General features: G+C 46.9%; 1 protein-coding gene across 1 annotated transcript; it reads right to left on the bottom strand.

Moving 5' to 3' along the window:
- Window positions 1-275: 275 nt before the first annotated feature.
- LOC144503068 (uncharacterized) lies at window positions 276-19,555 on the bottom strand. Its single transcript, XM_078227569.1, has 2 exons — window positions 19,344-19,555; window positions 276-1,503 (listed from the first exon to the last, which is right to left on the bottom strand). Exons 1-2 carry the CDS (start codon window positions 19,543-19,545, stop codon window positions 644-646), a joined length of 1,062 nt encoding a protein of 353 aa, XP_078083695.1. The 5' UTR covers window positions 19,546-19,555; the 3' UTR covers window positions 276-643.
- Between the last annotated feature and the right edge of the window lie 1,949 nt (window positions 19,556-21,504).

Here is a 21,504-nt window from a genome sequence, read left to right as displayed (position 1 = left end):
GTACGAGGCAGATCTTTTACACAGAGAGTAGTGGGTGCCTGGAACTCATTGCCGGAGGAGGTAGTGGAAGCGGATACAGTAGTGACTTTTAAGGGGCGTCTTGACAAGTACATGAATAAGATGGGAATAGAGGGATATGGTCCCTGGAAGGGTCGGGGGTTTTAGTTAAGTTGGGCAGCATGGTCGGTGCAAGCTTGGAGGGCTGAAGGGCCTGTTCCTGTGCTGTAATTTTCTTTGTTCTTTTTTCTTTGTATGGCAATGAAATATGTATATTTCCATTAAAGTTTATTCGGATAAATTCCATGGCCTTGGATCAAGCTGAAACTTTTATTAATACTGGAGCTTTCAGTCAGGAGAAATTAGACTTTAATCACATATCACAAAGCGACAATATAATTTAACATTAAAATCTGTGTTCTAATATATTGCAAAGACTCCCCTATCAAATACAGAGACAGTGCTCTCAGATATACAGAAATCCAGTTCAGAGTTCTGGTGTTCACAGTCCCTGTTCATATCCACTCAGTGATTACCACTCATTATTCAGATATTACAACAGTTGCATTTGATTGTTTTTATCTAGTCCGTAATCATTTACCAACCAAAGCAAATGGCTAAAGTAGTTCTCAATATTAGACCGTGTTCAGCATAGAAAGCCACTTTCCAAATAGTCTTCGGGTTTCACCACTACAACTGGTGCGTTTGGGATGTCTGTACTAGTTGGCGCTGTATGATTCAGATGATGTAAAATTCTCAGTGTGCAGTTTTCGAAAAACATCTCTTCCGTGGGCTGCATGTTAACTGACTGTACAGAGATAAGGGTCATCTGTGCAGCTGTAGGGCTGGTCGCTGAATGAAGACTCAGCGTAACAGCACAAGATTGACTTCTTACACTTTTTGCAATGACAGTGGCACATGTACCTGGTCTGGGAAACAGACCAGATTGTGACCAAAAAATATGACTGTAATCCAACATTCTACTCATTATGTTGGGAGCCAAATCACCATCAGTGACTAATAGTAATTTGACAATAATTTTAGCAAGGCAAAGCATTGTGTTCCATGAATCTTCAAATCCAACTCCAACAAACCAACATTCCAGAGTCGCTGTGGGGTCAGCGAGACAATGATTGAAAACATTTTCCAAGGTTGTCCAGAAATCTTCTGTCTGGCTTGGGAAGGATACCCTGAGCTTGCGGAACTTGTGAATCAGTGAATCTTGCCCATTGAATTTTGTTAAATCGGGGTGGATGGGAAGAGGCTCAGACTGATTAGAGGAAACTAATATGATTGTGACAGCAACAAAGACTAAAGTTAAAACTGTAGCAAGTTTGAATGAAGCAAAGAAATCCGATTCCAGAGATATTGGGTTTGCAGCAGCCTGCTCCCTTGATTCCGTCCCATACAAATAGCAACTGTTCTCATCCTCAGGAAAACTGTTGTACTGAGAAATATTAGCAATTTCGGTCTGTTCATTAAACACATCTGTGATCCTGATCTCATCTGTGAGAAACATTAAAGGAGAAAGATTTTCATTTACTTATTAACTCTTCTCACTCAATTGTCACATTACAGGGTTAGCTGATTCCCTCCTTCCTCCCATACCCCTTGATCCCTTTAATCCCAAGAGCTATATCTAATTTCTTGAAATCAGACAATGTTTTGGCCTCAACTACTTTCTGTGGGACTGAATTCTACTCATTCACCACCCTCTGGGTGAAGAAATTTCTTCTCACATCAGTTCAAAAAGGTTTACCCTTATCCTCAAACTATGACCCTTAGTTCTGGACTCCCCCATCATTGGGAACATTCTTGGGAACATAGCCAATGGTGTCCCATTATTTAAAAGGGTAGCAAGGATAACCCAGGTTATTATAGGCCAGTGAGCTTGACGTCAGTGAAATTGTTGGAGAAGATTCTTAGAAATTGGATCTATACACATGTATACACATTTGGAACTGAATGGTCTTATTAGTGACAGACAGCATGGTTTTGTACGAGGGAGGTCATGTCTCACTAATTTAGAAACATAGAAAAACTACAGCACAAACAGGCCCTTCGGCCGCACAAGTTGTGCTGAACATATCCCTACCTTCTAGGCCTACCTATAACCCTCCATCCTATTAAGTCCCATGTACTCATCCAGGAGTCTCTTAAAAGACCCTATTGAGTTTGCCTCCACCACCACTGACGGCAGCCGACTCCACTTGCCCACCACCCTCTGTGTGAAAAACTTCCCTCTAACATTTCCCCTGTACCTACCCCCCAGCACCTTAAACCTGTGTCCTCTCGTAGCAGCCATTTCCACCCTGGGAAAAAACCTCTGAGAGTCCACCCGATCTATGCCTCTCAACATCTTATATACCTCTATTAGGTCTCCTCTCATCCTACCTCTCTCCAAGGAGAAAAGACCAAGCTCCCTCAGCCTATCCTCATAAGGCATGCCACTCAATCCAGGCAACATCCTTGTAAATCTCCTCTGCATCCTTTCAATCATTTCCACATCCTTCCTGTAATGAGGCGACCAGAACTGAGCACAGTTTATTTGAGTTTTTTGAGGAAGTGACAAAAATGATTGACGAGGGAAGGGCTGTGGATGTTGTCTACATGAACTTTAGTAAAGCATTTGACAAGGTCCCTCATGGCAGGCTGGTACAAACGGTTAAATCACACGGGATCAACGGTGAACGAGTTGGATGGATTCAGAACTGGCTTGGCCATGGAAGACCGAGGGTAGCGGTGGAAGGGTTTTTTCTGAATGCAGGTCTGTAACGAGTGGTGTTCCGCAGGGATCAGTGCTGGGACCTCTGCTATTTGTAATATATATGTAAATTACTTGGAAGAAAACGTAGCTGGTCTGATTAACAAGTTTGTGGATGATACTAAGATTGGTGGAGTTGCGGATAGTGATGAAGATTGTCAGAGAATACAGCAGGATATAGATAGGCTGGAAAATTGGGCGGAGAAATGGCAGATGGAATTTAATCCGGACAAATGCAAGGTGATGCATTTTGGTAGATCCAATTCAGGTGGGAGCTATAAAATAAATGGCAGAACCATCAGGAGCGCAGACACAGAGAGAGATCTGGGAGTACAGAGAGATCTGGGAGCACAGAGAGATCTGGGAGCACAGAGAGATCTGGGAGCACAGAGAGATCTGGGAGCACAGAGAGATCTGGGAGCACAGAGAGACCTGGGAGCACAGAGAGATCTGGGAGTACAGAGAGATCTGGGAGCACAGAGAGATCTGGGAGTACAGAGAGATCTGGGAGCACAGAGAGATCTGGAAGTACAGATCCTTAAAAGTGGCAACACAGGTGGAAAAGGTGGTGAAGGAAGCATACGGCACGCTCGCCTTCATCGAACGGGGCATCGAGTATAAAAGTTGGCAAATTATGTTACAGTTGTATAAAACATTGGTTTGGCCACATTTGAAATACTGTGTGCAATTCTGGTCACCGCACTACCAGAAGGACGTGGAGGCTTTGGAGAGAGTGCAGAAAAGGTTTACCAGGATGTTGCCTGGTATGGATGGTATTAGCTATGAGGAGAGATTGAATAAACTGGGATTGTTCTCCCTGGAAAGACGGAGGCTGAGGGGTGACCTGATAGAAGTTATGAGGGGTATAGATAGGGTGAACAGTTGGAAGCTTTTTCCCAGGGCAGAAATGACAATCACAAGGGGGCACAAGTTCAAGATAAGGAGGGAAAGGTTCAGTGGAGATGTGCAGAGGAAGTTTTTTACACAGAGAATGATGGGGGCCTGGAATGCGCTGCCAAGTGAGGTGGTTGATGCAGGCACGTTAGTGACATTTAAGACTTATCTGGATAGGCAGGGGAACAGACGGGGAGTAGAGGGATATTGGCGGTTGGTCTAGATAAGTAAACATGATCAGTGCAGGCTTGGTGGGCCGAAGAGCCTGTTCCTGTGCTGCACTGTTCATTGTTCTTTCTGAATCTAGTGATCCAGTTTCCTCCCACAGTCCAAAAATGCAAAGAACAAAGAAAATTACAGCACAGGAACAGGCCTTTCGGCCCTCCAAGCCTGCACCGACCATGCTGCCCATCTGAACTAAAACCCCCGACCCTTCCAGGGACCATATCCCACCATTCCCATCCTATTCATGGATTTGTAAAGACGCCCCTTAAAAGTCACTATCGTATCTGCTTCCACTACCTCCCCCCGCAGCGGGTTCCAAGCACCCACCACCCTGTGTTGTCTCGTACATCTCTTTTAAACCTTGCCCCTCGCACCTTAAACCTGTGCCCCCTAGTAATTAACTCTTCCACCCTGGGAAAAAGCTTCTGACTATCCACTCTGTCCATCCCTCTCATAATCTTGTAGACTTCTATCAGGTCGCCCCTCTATTTTCCTTGTATCCCATACTTGCTTCGTGTGTTCCCAGCCTCTGAGCCTTGACAAATGCTTCCTTTTACTTTTTGACTAGCTCACAATATCCCTCGTTATCCAAGGTCCCGAAACTTGCCATATTTATCCTTCATCCTTACAGGAATGTGCCGGTCTGAATTCCTGTCAACTTACACTTGAAAGCCTCCCACATGCCAGATGTAGATTTGCCCTCAAACATCTGCCCCCAATCTACATTCTTCAGTTCCTGCTTAATATTGTTGTAATTAGCCTTCCCCCAGTTTTGCACCTTCACTTGAGGACTACACTTACCTTTATCCATCAGTACCTTAAAACTTACTGAATTGTGGTCACTGTTCCTGAACTGCTCCCCCACTGAAACATCGACGACCTGGCCGGGCTCATTCCCCAATACCAGGTCCAGTACGGCCCCTTCCCTAGTTGGACTATCTACATATTGTTTCAAGAAGACCTCCTGGATGCTCCTTACAAACTCTGCCCCATCCAAGCCCCGAGCACTAAGTGAGTCCCAGTCAATATAGGGGAAGTTAAAGTCACCCACCACAACAACCCTGTTACTTTTACACCATGTCAAAATCTGCCTACATATCTGTTCCTCTATCTCCCGCTGGCTGTTGGGAGGCCTATAGTAAACACCCAACATTGTGACTACACTCTTCCTATTCCTGAGCTCCACCCATGTTATACCATAAGATCATAAGACATAGGAGCAGAATTAGGCGACTCGGCCCATCGAGTCTGCTCCGTCATCCAATCATGGTTGACATTTTTCTCATCCCCATTCTTCTGCCTTTTCCCCATAACCCCCGATCCCCTTATTAATCATGAACCTATCTATCTCTCTCTTAAAGACACTCAATGACCTGGCCTCCACAGCCTTCTGCGGCAAAGAATCCCACAGATTCACTGTGATCGGATAAATGGATACCGCTCAACAATCAGGCAGGGGAACACTTCAGCAGTCAAGGGCATTCAGCCTCTGAACTACGGGTAAGCATTCTCCAAGGCTGCCTGCAAGACACATGGCAATGCAGAATCACCGAGCAGAAACTGATAGCCAAGTTCCGCACACATGAGGACAGCCTCAACTGGGATCTTGGGTTCATGTCACACTATCTGTCTAGAGTTCTACAGGACAACGTTCCGAGCAGACAGGGAGGAGTTGGTAGGTTAAAGGAACCGTGGTGCACGAAAGCTGTGCGGGACCTAGTCGAGAAGAAAAGGAAAGCGTACAAAAGGTTCAGAGAGCTTGGCGAAGATAGGGATCTAGATGAGTATACGGCTTGTAGGAAGGGACGAAAGAAGGAAATTAGGAGAGCCAGAAGGGGTCACGAGAAGGCCCTGGCAGGTAGGATAAAGGAAAACCCGAAGGCGATCTATAAATATGTGAAGAGTAAAAGGATGAGACGTGAAGGAATAGGGCCTATAAAAGGTGAAGGTGGGAAAATCTGTATGGAACCAGTAGAAATGGCAGAGATGCTTAATGAGTATTTTGTCTCGGTTTTCACAGAGGAGAAGGACCTGGTTGGATGTACTGCGGGCGTGCGGTGGACTGAAAAGATTGAGTATGTGGACTTTAACAAAGAGGTTGTGCTGGAATCTTTGAATGGCATCAAGATAGATAAGTCGCCGGGTCCGGATGGGATGTACCCCAGGTTACTATGGGAGACGAGGGAAGAGATTGCAGAGCCTCTGGCGATGATCTTTGCATCGTCGATGGAGACGGGAGAAGTGCCGGAGGATTGGAGGATTGCGGATGTGGTTCCTATTTTCAAGAAGGGGAATAGGGATAGCCCAGGAAATTACCGACCGGTGAATCTAACCTCAGTGGTTGGTAAGCTGATGGAGAAGATCCTGAGGGACAAGATTTATGAGCATTTAGAGAGGTTTAGTATGCTCAAGAATACTCAGCATGGCTTTGTCAAAGACAGATCGTGCCTTACGAGCCTGGTGGAGTTCTTTGAAAATGTGACTAAACACATTGACGAAGGGAAAGCGGCAGATGTGGTTTATATGGATTTTAGCAAGGCGTTCGATAAGGTCCCCCATGCAAGACTTCTAGAAAAAGTGAGAGGGCATGGGATCCAAGGGGCTGCTGCCCTGTGCATCCAGAACTGACTTGCCCAAAGGAGGCAGAGAGTGGGTATAGATGGGTCTTTTTCTAAATGGAAGTTGGTCACCAGTGGTGTGCCCCAGGGATCTGTTCTGGGACCCTAGCTGTTTGTCATTTTCATAAATGACCTGGATGAGGAAGTGGAGGGATGGGTTGGTAAGTTTGCCGACGACACGAAGGTTGGTGGGGTTGTGGATAGTCTGGAGGGATGTCAGAAGTTACAGAGGGACATAGATAGGATGCAAGACTGGGCGGAGAAGTGGCAGATGGACTTCAACCCAGATAAATGCGTAGTGGTCCATTTTGGCAGGTCAAATGGGATGAAGGAGTACAATATAAAGGGAAAGACTGTTAGTACTGTAGAGGATCAGAAGGACCTTGGGGTCTGGGTCCATAGGACTCTAAAATCGGCCCGCAGGTGGAGGAGGTGCTTAAGAAGGCGTATGGTGTGCTGGCCTTTATCAATCAAGGGATTGAGTTTGGGAATCCAGGGATAATGATGCAGCTATATAAGACCCTCGTCAGACCCCACTTGGAGTACTGTGCTCAGTTCTGGTCGCCTCATTACAGGAAGGATGTGGAAAAGATTGAAAGGGTGCAGAGGCGATTTACAAGGATGTTGCCTGGATTGAGTGGCATGCCTTATGAGGATAGGCTGAGGGAGCTTGGTCTTTTCTCCTTGGAGAGAGGTAGGATGAGAGGAGACCTAATAGAGGTATATAAGATGTCGAGAGGCATAGATCAGGTGGACTCTCAGAGGCTTTTTCCCAGGGTGGAAATGGCTGCTACGAGAGGACACAGGTTTAAGGTGCTGGGGGTAGGTACAGGGGAAATGTTAGGGGGAAGTTTTTCACACAGAGGGTGGTGGGCGGGTGGAATCGGCTGCCGTCAGTGGTGGTGGAGGCAAACTCAATAGGGTCTTTTAAGAGACTCCTGGATGAGTACATGGGACTTAATAGGATGGAGGGTTATAGGTAGGCCTAGAAGGTAGGGATATGTTCGGCACAACTTGTGAGGCCGAAGGGCCTGTTTTGTGCTGTAGTTTTTCTGTATCTATGTTTTTATCTGTAACCCCCACGACTTACCTAGGCTTGCAAAATCTCACTAACTGTCCTGGCTGGAGACAATTTACACCTCTTTAACCTGTACTTCATCCTCTCTCCACTCGCATTGTCTGTACTTGTAAAGACTTGATTACCTCTTAAGACTCGCATTCCAACCATTATCTTGTAATTGAGTTTGTGTCTATATATGTCCTGTTTGTGAACCCAGCTCCCACTCACCTGATGAAGGGGCAACGCTCCGAAAGCTTGTGCTACCAAATAAACCTGTTGGACTTTAACCTGGTGTTGTGAGACTTCTTACTGCACCTGTGCTTTGGTTCTCACCCCCCTGCCAAACGAGTTTAAATCCTTCCATGTGACACCAGCAAACCTCCCGGCCAGAATAGATCCATCCGTCCCACCTGCCCGGAAGAGGTCCCAATAGTCCAGATATCTGAAACCCTCCCTCCTACAGCTAGGGCTGTTCTCTCTGGAGCAGAGGAGGCTGAGGGGAGACTTAATAGAGGTTTATAAAATGATGAAGGGGACAGATAGAGTGAACGTTCAAAGACTATTTCCTCGGGTGGATGGAGCTATTACAAGGGAGCATAACTATAGGATTCGTGGTGGGAGATATAGGAAGGATATCAGAGGTAGGTTCTTTACGCAGAGAGTGGTTGGGGTGTGGAATGGACTGCCTGCAGTGATAGTGGAGTCAGACACTTTAGGAACATTTAAGTGGTTATTGGATAGGCACATGGAGCACACCAGGATGATAGGGAGTGGGATAGCTTGATCTTGGTTTCAGATAAAGCTCGGCACAACATCGTGGGCCGAAGGGCCTGTTCTGTGCTGTACTATTCTATCTATCTATCTACACCAGTTGTTTAGCCATGTCTTGAGTTATACTATCTTTCTATTCCTAGCCTCACTAGCACATGGCACAGGGAGTAATCCTTAGATTTCAACCCTGAAGGTCCTGCTTTTTAACTTCCTACCTAACTCCCTAAACTGCTGCTGCAGGACCTCATCACTCTTCCTGCCTATGTCGCTAGTACCAATATGTACCACGACCTCTGGCTGTTCACCCTCTCCCTTCAGAATGCTTTCTGTCCGTTCAGAGATATCCTGGACCCTGGCACCAGGGAGGCAACATACGATTGAGTCTCCTTCACATCAACAGTAGCGCCTATCTATAGAGTCCCCTATAACTATTGCTCTCATGCTCTTTGACCCTCCCTGCTTAACAACAGAGCCAGCTGTGGTGCCACTGCTCTGGTTGCTGCTACTGCTGCTATCCCCTGATAGGCCATCCCTCCCAACAGTATCCAATACGGTATACTTGTTAGAGAGGGGGACGACCACAGGGGATTCCTGCACTGACTGCCTGCCCCTTCTAGCGGTCACCCATCTATCTGCCTGCACCTTGGGTGTGACTATGTCTCTGAAGCTCCTATCTATGACGCTTTCCGCCACCTGCATGCTCCAAAGTGCATCCAACTGCCGCTCTAACCCATCCACACAGTCCGTGAGGAGCTGCAACTGGGTGCACTTCCTGCAGATGTAGTCATCCAGGATGCTGGATGCGTCACGGAACTCCCACAGACTGGAGGTCTGGAGTGCATCTACTTCAATTCAAGGAACGTAGCAGGTACGACAGACAAACTTAGGGCCTTAATGCTTACGAGGAATTTGGATGTGGTTGCGGTGACAGAGACTTGGTTGAAAGAGGGACAGGACTGGCAACTGAATATTCCGGGGTACAAGTGTTTTAGGCGAGACAGAGGAGGGGCCAAAAGAGGTGGGGGAGTAGAGAGCATATTACAGCGGTGCAGAGGGAGGACAATTCAGAGGGGTCATGTTCCACAGGAGCAGGCTGAGGGTAAGGGAGCTTGTTTGTGCACTAATTTATTTATTTATTTTTCAGTTAAATTTGTGAAAAAAATCGGAGGTTTTTTTCAAAACAGGAAGTAGGCCCAGCAGCAGCCTGGGAAGGTTTTGGAGGGTTTAAAAGTAGGCCGCACCTTTGAGCGGGCAGCGTCGTTAGCGGGCAGCAGAGTGAGCAGGGGACAGAGTGAGAGCTGAAGGGCTTTGGCTCAAAACGGGCTTCGGCAAGAACAGGCAGAGGCGAGAGTAGGTTTTTTTTTTCTTTTCCAGAAAGTTTATTCCTGTATTTCCCCAGAGTAAAAAAAATATGCCAGGCAAGATATTGGAATGCTCCTCTTGCAGGATGTGGGAGATCAGGGAGACCTCCGGTATCCCTGACGACAGTACCTGCAAAAGATGCATTCAGCTGCAGCTGCTAGCAAAGCGTGATAGGGAGCTGGAGAAGGAGCTTGATGACCTCCATCTAATTCGGGATATAGACAGTAGCTTTAGGGAGATAGTTACACCTAAGCAGCAGAGCACAAGAAATTGGGTTACTGTAAGGAGAGGAAATGGCAGTGTGAAAGGACAGGCAGAGCAGGGTTCCCCTGTGGTCATACCCCTCCACAACAGGTATACTGAATTGGATACTGTTGTGGCAGATGCTTTACCTGGGACAAGCTGCAACAGCCGGAACTCTGATACTGAGTCTGGTTCTACAGCGCAAAAGGGTGGGATGAAGAAGAGGAGAGCAGTAGTGATAGGGGACTCAATGGTCAGAGGTACAGACAGGAGGTTCTGTGGTCGGGACAGAGACTCCCGCATGGTTTGTTGCCTCCCAGGTGCCAAGGTCAGCGATGTCTCTGATCGCGTGCACAGCGTTCTAAAGTGGGAAGGTGATCAGCCAGATGTCGTGGTACACGTCGGTACCAATGACGTGGGAAGGAAGAGTGAGGAGGTCCTAAAGAGTGAGTACAAAGAGCTTGGAAGGAAGTTAAAAAGCAGGACCCCGAGGGTAGTAATCTCAGGATTGCTACCTGAGCCACATGCCAGTGAGGGCAGGAGTAGGATGCTTGGGCGGATAAACACGTGGCTGAGGAACTGGTGCAGGGGGCAGGGTTTCCAATTCTTGGATCATTGGGACCTCTTCTGGGGCAGGTGGGACCTGTACAAGAGAGACGGGTTACACCTAAACTACAAGGGGACCAATATACTTGCAGGGAGATTTTCTGGTGTTATTGGGGAGCGTTTAAACTAGATTTGCAGGGGGGTGGGAACCAGAGTGCCAGAGCAGATAGTGGAGCAGGGGTAAAAAGACAGGTTAGTTCAAGCAAAATCACAAATGGAAGGGTAGAGTGTGGTGGAAATAATTTTTTGAGGTGTGTCTATTTCAATGCCAGGAGTATTGTAGGGAAGGCAGATGAGCTGAAGGCGTGGATAGACACATGGAAGTATGACATTATAGCCATTAGTGAAACTTGGCTACAGGAGGGGCAGGACTGGCAGCTCAATGTTCCAGGGTTCCAATGTTTCAGGCGGGATAGAGGCAGAGGGATAAAAGGTGGGGGGGTGGCATTGTTGGTCAGGGAAAATGTTACAGCGGTACTCAGGCAGGATAGATTAGGGAGCTTGTCTACAGAGGCCCTATGGGTGGAGCTGAGAAACAGGAAAGGTATGACCACATTAATGGGCTTGTATTATAGACCACCCAATAGTCAGCGAGAATTGGAGGAGCAAATCAGCGGAGAGATAGCTGACAACTGCAAGAAACACAAAGTTGTGATAGTAGGGGATTTTAATTTTCCACATATAGATTGGGACTCGCATAATGTTAAAGGTTTAGACGGGGTAGAGTTTGTAAAATGTGTTCAGGAGAATTTTCTACATCAGTATATAGAGGTGCCAACTAGAGAGGATGCGATATTGGATCTCCTATTGGGAAATGAGTTAGGGCAGGTGATGGATGTGAGTGTGAGGGAACACTTTGGATCCAGTGATCATAATGCCATTAGTTTCAACCTGATCGTGGATAAGGATAGATCTGGTCCTCGGGTTGAAGTTCTGAACTGGAAAAAGGCCAAATTTGATGAAATGAGAAGGGATCTGGGAAGTGTGGATTGGCACAGGCTGTTCTCTGGTAAGGATGTAAATGGAAAGTGGGAGGCCTTCAAAGGAGAAATTTTGAGAGTGCAGAGTTTGTATGTTCCTGTCAGGATTAAAGGCAAAGTAAATAGGAATAAGGAACCTTGGTTCTCGAGGGAGATGGTAACACTGATTAAGAACATAGAACATAGAACATAGAACATTACAGCGCAGAACAGGCCCTTCGGCCCACGATGTTGCACCGACCAGTTAAAAAAAAAACTGTGACCCTCCAACCTAAACCAATTTCTTTTCGTCCATGAACCTATCTACGGATCTCTTAAACGCCCCCAAACTAGGCGCATTTACTACTGATGCTGGCAGGGCATTCCAATCCCTCACCACCCTCTGGGTAAAGAACCTACCCCTGACATCGGTTCTATAACTACCCCCCCTCAATTTAAAGCCATGCCCCCTCGTGCTGGATTTCTCCATCAGAGGAAAAAGGCTATCACTATCCACCCTATCTAAACCTCTAATCATCTTATATGTTTCAATAAGATCCCCTCTTAGCCGCCGCCTTTCCAGCGAAAACAATCCCAAATCCCTCAGCCTCTCCTCATAGGATCTCCCCTCCATACCAGGCAACATCCTGGTAAACCTCCTCTGCACCCTCTCCAAAGCCTCCACATCCTTCCTGTAATGTGGGGACCAGAACTGCACACAGTACTCCAAGTGCGGCCGCACCAGAGTTGTGTACAGTTGCAACATAACGCTACGACTCCTAAATTCAATCCCCCTACCAATAAACGCCAAGACACCATATGCCTTCTTAACAACCTTATCTACTTGATTCCCAACTTTCAGGGATCTATGCACACATACACCTAGATCCCTCTGCTCCTCCACACTATTCAAAGTCCTCCCGTTAGCCCTATACTCAACACATCTGTTATTCCTACCAAAGTGAATTACCTCACACTTCTCCGCATTAAACTCCATCCGCCACCTCTCGGCCCAACTTTGCAACCTGTCTAAGTCTTCCTGCAAACTACGACACCCTTCCTCACTGTCTACCACACCACCGACTTTGGTGTCATCAGCAAATTTGCTAATCCACCCAACTATACCCTCATCCAGATCATTAATAAATATTACAAACAGCAGTGGCCCCAAAACAGATCCCTGAGGTACACCACTTGTAACCGCACTCCATGATGAATATTTACTATCAACCACCACCCTCTGTTTCCTATCCGCTAGCCAATTCCTGATCCAATTTCCTAGATCACCCCCAATCCCATACATCTGCATTTTCTGTAGAAGCCTACCATGGTGAACCTTATCAAACGCCTTACTAAAATCCATATATACCACGTCCACTGCCTTGCCCCCATCCACCTCCTTGGTCACTTTCTCAAAAAACTCAATAAGGTTAGTAAGGCACGACCTACCTGCCACAAAACCATGCTGACTATCACCTATCAATTCATTACTCTCCAAATAACTATAAATCCTATCCCTTATAATTTTTTCCAACATCTTGCCGACAACAGAAGTGAGACTCACCGGTCTATAATTCCCGGGGAAGTCTCTGTTCCCCTTCTTAAACAATGGGACAACATTCGCTAACCTCCAATCTTCTGGTACTATACCAGAGGCCAACGACGACCTGAAGATCAGAGCCAGAGGCTCTGCAATCACTTCTCTTGCCTCCCAGAGAATCCTTGGATAAATCCCATCCGGACCAGGGGATTTATCTATTTTCAGACCCTCCAGAATATCCTGCACATCCTCCTTATCAACTGTAATACTGTCTATTCTACTCCCTTGCAACCCAGTGTCCTCCTCAGCTATATTCATGTCCCCTTGCGTGAACACCGAAGAGAAATATTGGTTCAATGCTTCACCAATCTCCTCCGGTTCCACACATAACTTCCCTCTGCCATCTATAACTGGCCCTAAACTTGCCCTAACCAACCTTCTGTTCTTGACATACCTATAGAACGCCTTAGGATTCTCTTTAACCCTATCCGCCAAAGTCTTCTCATGTCCCCTTTTAGCCCTTCTAAGCTCGCTCTTCAACTCCCTCTTAGCCAATCTAAAGCTTTCTAGTGCACTACCCGAGTGCAAGAGAGAAGAGAGAGTTGTATGAAATGTACAGGCAGCAAGGAACACATCAGATGCTCGAGGAGTATAAAAAGTGCAAGAAGCTAGTAAGAGGGAAATCAGGAGGGCTAAAAGAAGACATGAGGTTGCTTTGGCAGACAGAGTGAAGGAAAGTCCAAAGAGCTTCTAAAGGTATGTTAGGAGCAAAAGGATAGTGAGGGATAAAATTGGTCCTCTTGAAGACCAGAGTGGTAGACTGTGTATGGAACCAAAAGAGATGGGGGAGATACTAAATGGTTTTTTTGCATCCGTATTTACTGAGGAAACGGGCATGGAGTCTATGGAAATAGGGCAAACTGGTAGGGAGGCCATGGAACCTTTACAGATTAAAGGGGAGGAGGTGCTCGCTGTCTTGAGGCAAATCAGAGTGGATAAATCCCCAGGACCGGACAGGGTATTCCGACGGACCTTGAGGGAAGCTAGTGTTGAACTTGCAGGGGCCCTGGCAGACATATTTAAAATGTCAGTATTCACGGGGGAGGTGCCGGATGATTGGAGGGTGGCTCATGTTGTTCCGTTGTTTAAAAAAGGTTCCAAAAGAAATCCGGGAAATTATCGGCCAGTAAGTTTGACGTCGGTGGTGGGCAAGTTATTGGAAGGTGTGATAAGGGATAGGATCTACAAATATTTGGATAGACAGGGACTTATTAGGGAGAGTCAACATGGCTTTGTGCGTGGTGGGTCATGTTTGACCAATCTATTAGAGTTTTTTGAGGTTACCAGGAAAGTGGATGAAGGGAAGGCGGTGGATGTTGTCTACCTGGATTTCAGCAAGGCCTTTGACAAGGTCCCTCATGGGAGGTTAGTTAGGAAGGTTCAGTCGCTAGGTATACATGGGGAGGTAGTAAATTGGATAAGACACTGGCTCAATGGAAGAAGCCAGAGAGTAGTTGTGGAGGATTGCTTCTCTGAGTGGAGGCCTGTGACTAGTGGTGTGCCGCAGGGATCGGTGTTGGGTCCATTGTTGTTTGTCATCTATATCAATGATCTGGATGATAATGTGGTCAATTGGATCAGCACGTTTGCTGATGATACAAAGATCGGAGGTGTAGTGGACAGTGAGGAAGGTTTTCAAAGCTTGCAGAGGGATTTGGACCAACTAGAAAAATGGGCTGAAAAATGGCAAATGGAATTTAATGCAGACAAGTGTGAGATATTGCACTTTGGAAGGACAAACCAAAGAAGAACGTACAGGGTAAATGGTAGGACTCTGAAGAGTGCAGTTGAACAGAGGGATCTGGGAATACAGGTACAGAATTCCCTAAAAGTGACGTCACAGGTGGATATGGTCGTAAAGAGTGCCTTTGGTACATTGGCCTTTATAAATCGGAGTATCGAGTATAAAAGTTGGAGTGTTATGGTAAGGTTATATAAGGCATTGGTGAGGCCGAATTTGGAGTATTGTGTACAGTTTTGGTCACCTAGTTACAGGAAGGATGTAAATAAGGTTGAAAGAGTGCAGAGAAGGTTCACAAGGATGTTGCCGGGACTTGAGAAGCTGAGTTACAGAGAGAGATTGAATAGGTTGGGACTTTATTCCCTGGAGCGTAGAAGATTGAGGGGAGATTTGATAGAGGTGTATAAGATTTTGATGGGTATAGATAGAGTGAATGCAAGCAGGCTTTTTCCGCTGAGGCTAGGGGAGAAAAAAACCAGAGGGCATGGGTTAAGGGTGAAAGGAGAAAAGTTTAAAGGGAATATTAGGGGGGGCTTCTTCACGCAGAGAGTGGTGGGAGTGTGGAATGAGCTGCCGGATAAAGTGGTAAATGCGGGGTCACTTTTAACATTTAAGAAAAACTTGGACACGTTCATGGATGAGAGGGGTGTGGAGGGATATGGTCCAAGTGCAGGTCAGTGGGACTAGGCATAAAATGGTTCGGCACAGACAAGAAGGGCCAAAAGTCCTGTTTCTGAGCTGTAATTTTCTATGGTTCTATGGTTCTATGGTAACGAGTCACTGTGGGTGGAGCTCAGAAACAGGAAGGGCGCAGTCACTATGTTGGGGGTATACTACAGGCCCCCCAACAGCCTTGGGAAGTGGAAGAACGGATATGTCAGGAGATAATGGATAGGTGCCGGAAAAATAGTGTTGTTGTAGTGGGAGACTTCAATTTCCCTGGTATAGACTGGAAATCGCGTAGGGGTGGGAGTCTGAATGGGGAGGAATTTGTAAAATGCGTACAGGAAGGTTCTTTGGAACAATATGTAGATAGCCCGACTAGAGAGGGGGCTATACTGGACCTAGTACTGGGGAATGAGCCCGGTCAGGTCTTCAAAGTTTCGGTAGGGGAACATGTGGCAAATAATGACCACAATTCTGTTAGCTTTAGGATAGTGATGGAAAAGGATGAGTGGTGTCCCAAGAGTAAGATGTTGAATTGGGGGAAGGCTAACTTTAGTGGGATTAGGCAGAAATTGGCAGCTGTTAATTGGGAGAGGCTGTTAGAGGGTAAATCCACATCTGGCATGTGGGAGTCATTTAAGGAACAGTTGTTAGGGTTGCAGGATAGGCATGTGCCTGTAAAAAAGGATAGGAAGGGTAGGATTCGAGAACCGTGGATAACCAGGGAAATTGAGCGATTGGTCAAAAAGAAAAGAGAGGCGTACGTTATGTCCAGGCAGCTAGAAACGGAGGGAGCTCTGGAGGAATACAAAGAAAGTAGGAAAGAACTCAAACGAGGAATTAGAAGGGCAAAAAGGGGTCATGAAATGTCGTTGGCAGACAGGATTAAGGAGAATCCCAAGGCATTTTATTCATACGTTAGGAACAAAAGGGTTGTCAGGGAAAAAATCGGACCTCTCAGGGACAAAAGTGGGGAATTATGCTTAGAGACAAAGAAGTAGGGGAGATCCTAAATGAATACTTTGCGTCGGTATTCACAAAGGAGAGGGATGTGTTGACTGGGAGTGTCTCGGAGGGGAGTGTTAACCCGTTAGAGAAAATCTCCATTACAAGGGAGGAAGTGTTTGGTTTTTTAGGGAATATAAAGACTGACAAATCCCCAGGGCCTGATGGAATCTATCCAAGGCTGCTCAGGGAGACGAGAGATGAAATCGCTGGGCCTCTGACGCAAATCGTTGTCTCGTCACTGGACACTGTTGAGGTCCCAGAGGATTGGAAGATAGCTAATGTGGTCCCGTTATTTAAGAAGGGTAGGAAGGATAACCCAGGAAATTATAGGCCGGTGAGCTTGACGTCCGTGGTAGGGAAGTTGTTGGAGAGGACTCTTAGAGATAGATGTATGCACATTTTGAAAGGAATAAACTCATTAACGATAGTCAGTATGGTTTTGTGAGAGGGAGGTCATGCCTCACTAACCTGGTGGAGTTTTTTGAAGAAGTGACTAGAATGGTTGACGAGGGAAGGGCCGTGGATGTCGTCTATATGGACTTTAGTAAAGCGTTTGACAAAGTCCCTCATGGTAGGTTGGTGCAAAAGGTTGGATCTCATGGGATAAAGGGGGAGGTGGCTAGATGGGTGGAGAACTGGCTTGGTCACAGAAGACAGAGGGTGGTAGTGGAAGGGTCTTTTTCCGGCTGGATGCCTGTGACTAGTGGTGTTCCGCAGGGCTCTGTATTGGGACCTCTGCTGTTTGTGATTTATATAAACGATCTGGAAGAAGGTGTAACTGGGGTGATCAGTAAGTTTGCGGACGACACAAAATTGGCAGGACTTGCAGATAGTGAGGAACATTGTCAGAGGCGTCAGAAGGATATAGATAGGCTGGAAATTTGGGCAAAGAAATGGCAGATGGAGTTCAATCCAGATAAATGCAAAGGGATGCATTTTGGTAGAACTAACGTAGGGGGGAACTATACGATAAATGGCAGAACCATAAAGGGTGTAGATACGCAGAGGGACCTGGGTGTGCAAGTCCACAGATCCTTGAAGGTGACGTCACAGGTGGAGAAGGTAGTGAATAAGGCATATGGCACACTTGCCTTTATAGGACGGGGCATAGAGTATAAAAGTTGGGGTCTGATGTTGCAGTTGTATAGAACATTGGTTCGGCCGCATTTGGAATACTGCGCCCAGTTCTGGTCGCCACACTACCAGAAGGACGTGGAGGCTTTAGAGAGAGTGAAGAGGAGTTTTACCAGGATGTTGCCTGGTATGGAAGGACTTAGTTATGAGGAGAGATTGGGTAAACTGGGGTTGTTCTCACTGGAAAGACGGAGGATGAGGGGTGACCTAATAGAGGTGTATAAAATTATGAAAGGCATAGATAGGGTGAACGGTGGGAAGCTTTTTCCCAGATCGGTGGTGACGTTCATGAGGGGTCATAGGTTCAAGGTGAGGAAGGGGGAGGTTTAACACGGATATCAGAGGGACGTATTTTACACAGAGGGTAGTGGGGGCCTGGAATGCGCTGCCAGGCAAGGTGGTGGAGGCGGACACACTGGGAACGTTTAAGACTTATCTAGATAGCCACATGAACGGAGTGGGAATGGAGGGTTACAAAAGAATGGTCTAGTTTGGACCAGGGAGCGGCGCGGGCTTGGAGGGCCAAAGGGCCTGTTCCTGTGCTGTATTGTTCTTTGTTCACATCTCATAAGTGCATCCTCTGGATCGGATGCCCAGTTGGAGAGTCGGTGCAGACCTGATGGGCCGAAAAGCCTCCTGTGCACTGCAGGGATTTTACTTAAATGGGCAGAGATTTCAGAACTTAATGGTCCAGTATGATCTCGGTATCCTGGCATGTGAATCACAAAGTTTGTACGCAGGTACAGGGAGTGATTAGGAAGGCAAATGGAATGTTGGTGTCTATTGCAGGGGGAATGGAATACAAATGTAGGGAAGCTTTACTGCAGCTGTAGAGGGTCTCAGTCATACCACATCTGCTGTATTGTGTGTCACTTTGGATTTCTTATTTAATAAAGGATGTAATTGCATTAGAAACAGTTCAGAGAAGGTTCACTCGATTGATTTCTGGGATGAAGGAGTTATCTTCTGAAGAAAGGTTGAACAGGTTGGGCCTACAGCCATTGGAGTTTAGAAGAATGAGAGGTGATCTTTTTGAAACATATCAGATCCTGAGGGGACTTGATATGGTGGGAGCTGAGAGGATGTTTCCCCTGTGGGAGCAATTGGACCAGACAGTTTAAAAATAAGGCGTCTCCTGTTTTAGACAGAGATTAGGAGAATTGTTTTCTCTCAGAAGATTGAGAGTATGTGGCGTTCTCTTCCCCAGAGAGTCGTCGGGGCAGTCATTGAATATTTTTAAGGCTGAGTTAGTTAGATTCTCGACTAACAAATGTATCAAAGGTTATGGGGAGGGCAGGAGAGTTGAGGCCACAATCAGATAAGCCATGATCGGAGCCAAAGGCAGAGCAATCTGAAGGGACTGAATGGACAATCCAGCAGAGCAACGCATTCGAGAACCGCTCCCCCTTCTCTCCCACCCCCCCACCCCCAACACTCAATCCAACAGAAAAACTCTCTTTAATCCAACAGAGGGACTCCCCTCCCTGAATCCAGTGGACAACCCACTTACCTCACAGATAAAAGCAAATTACTGCGGGTTACTGCGAAAACAGAAAATGCTGGAAAATCTCAGCAGGTCTGAAAGCCTCTGTGGAGAGAGAATAGAGCCAACGTTTGGAGTCTGGATGACCCTTCGTCAGAGCTGAGCCACAGTCCAGCACTGCTCTGTTTCTGAGTCTCTCTCTCTTCACTCACCTGCTTTTGGTGAATCAGGGGATCTTGGACTCCTGCCAAGAGTTTTGCCGGGGTGTGTAGGCTCAGCTTCTCTCCCAGGGTTGACAGAGCTGGCAGCTGTTGGGGGCTGTGAATGGAGGGGTGCAGGGGGGGTGTCTGTAAATCTAGGCCCACAGCAGCTTCTTGGACTCTGCCTCTCCTGCTCACATTCAGTCCTTTCCATTGCTCAGGATAAACTAGTTCCTCCAGTTCACAGGAACAGGTTTGTGAGCTGAGAATGAGGGAGTGGTTCCCAGCTATTCACTGGAATGCTTTCACTTCTGTATCCCTTTGTGATTTGTCTAATCATTTGTGAATTGAGGCAAAATGATTCTTTCTGTTCTGATAGCTTCATTAAATTAGAATAAATATGGAATCAGTTCTGAGTATCGGTGGCAGTGATAGTTCCTCTGGGGTGTATGTCAGAGTAAGAAGTTTAACAACACCAGGTTAAAGTCCAACAGGTTTATTTGGTAGCAAAAGCCACACAAGCTTTTGGAGCTCCAAGCCCCTTCTTCAGGTGAGTGGGAATTCTGTTCACAAACAGGGCATATAAAGACGCAGACTCAATTTACATGAATAATGGTTGGAATGCGAATACTTACAACTAATCAAGTCTTTAAGATACAAACAACGTGAGTGGAGAGAGCATCAAGACAGGCTAAAAAGATGTGTATTGTCTCCAGACAGGACAGCCAGTGAAACTCTGCAGGTCCAGGCAGGCTGTGGGGGTTACAGATAGTGTGACATGAACCCAATATCCCAGTTGAGGCCGTCCTCATGTGTGCGGAACTTGGCTATCAGTTTCTGCTCAGCGACTCTGCGCCATCGTGTGTCGTGAAGGCCGCCTTGGAGAACGCTTACCTGAATATCAGAGGCCGAATGCCCGTGACTGCTGAAGTGCTCCCCAACAGGAAGAGAACAGTCTTGCCTGGTGATTGTCGAGCGGTGTTCATTCATCCGTCGTCGCAGCGCCTGCATAGTTTCCCCAATGTACCATGCCTCGGGACATCCTTTCCTGCAGCGTATCAGGTAGACAACATTGGCCGAGTTGCAAGAGTATGTACCGTGTACCTGGTGGATGGTGTTCTCACGTGAGATGATGGCATCCGTGTCAATGATCCGGCACGTCTTGCAGCGGTTGCTGTGGCAGGGTTGTGTGGTGTCGTGGTCACTGTTCTCCTGAAGGCTGGGTAGTTTGCTGCGGACAATGGTCTGTTTGAGGTTGTGCGGTTGTTTGAAGGCAAGAAGTGGGGGTGTGGGGATGGCCTTGCTGAGATGTTCGTCTTCATCAATGACATGTTGAAGGCTCCGGAGGAGATGCTGTAGCTGGAGAAGCTGGGGATCGCCAAGGCCATCCCCACACCCCCACTTCTTGCCTTCAAACAACTGCACAACCTCAAACAGACCATTGTCCGCAGCAAACTACCCAGCCTTCAGGAGAACAGTGTTCACGACACCACACAACCCTGCCACAGCAACCTCTGCAAGACGTGCCGGATCATCGACACAGATGCCATCATCTCACATGAGAACACCATCCACCAGGTACACGGTACATACTCTTGCAACTCGGCCAATGTTGTCTACCTGATACGCTGCAGGAAAGGATGTCCCGAGGCATGGTACATTGGGGAAACTATGCAGACGCTGCGACAACGGATGAATGAACACCGCTCGACAATCACCAGGCAAGACTGTTCTCTTCCTGTTGGGGAGCACTTCAGCGGTCACGGGCATTCGGCCTCTGATATTTGGGTAAGTGTTCTCCAAGGCGGCCTTCACAACACACGACGGCGCAGAGTCGCTGAGCAGAAACTGATAGCCAAGTTCCGCACACACGAGGACAGCCTCAACCGGGATATTGGGTTCATGTCACACTATCTGTAACCCCCACAGCCTGCCTGGACCTGCAGAGTTTCACTGGCTGTCTTGTCTGGAGACAATACACATCTTTTTAGCTTGTCTTGATGCTCTCTCCACTCACGTTGTTTGTATCTTAAAGACTTGATTAGTTGTAAGTATTCGCATTCCAACCATTATTCATGTAAATTGAGTCTGCGTCTTTATATGCCCTGTTTGTGAACAGAATTCCCGCTCACCTGAAGAAGGGGCTTGGAGCTCCAAAAGCTTGTGTGGTTTT

Source organism: Mustelus asterias, chromosome 13, assembly GCF_964213995.1.
Source record: "Mustelus asterias chromosome 13, sMusAst1.hap1.1, whole genome shotgun sequence".
Classification (NCBI taxonomy): Eukaryota; Metazoa; Chordata; class Chondrichthyes; order Carcharhiniformes; family Triakidae; genus Mustelus; species Mustelus asterias.
The sequence above is the reverse complement of the archived record's forward strand: the minus strand, read 5'-3'. Positions and strand labels throughout refer to the sequence as shown.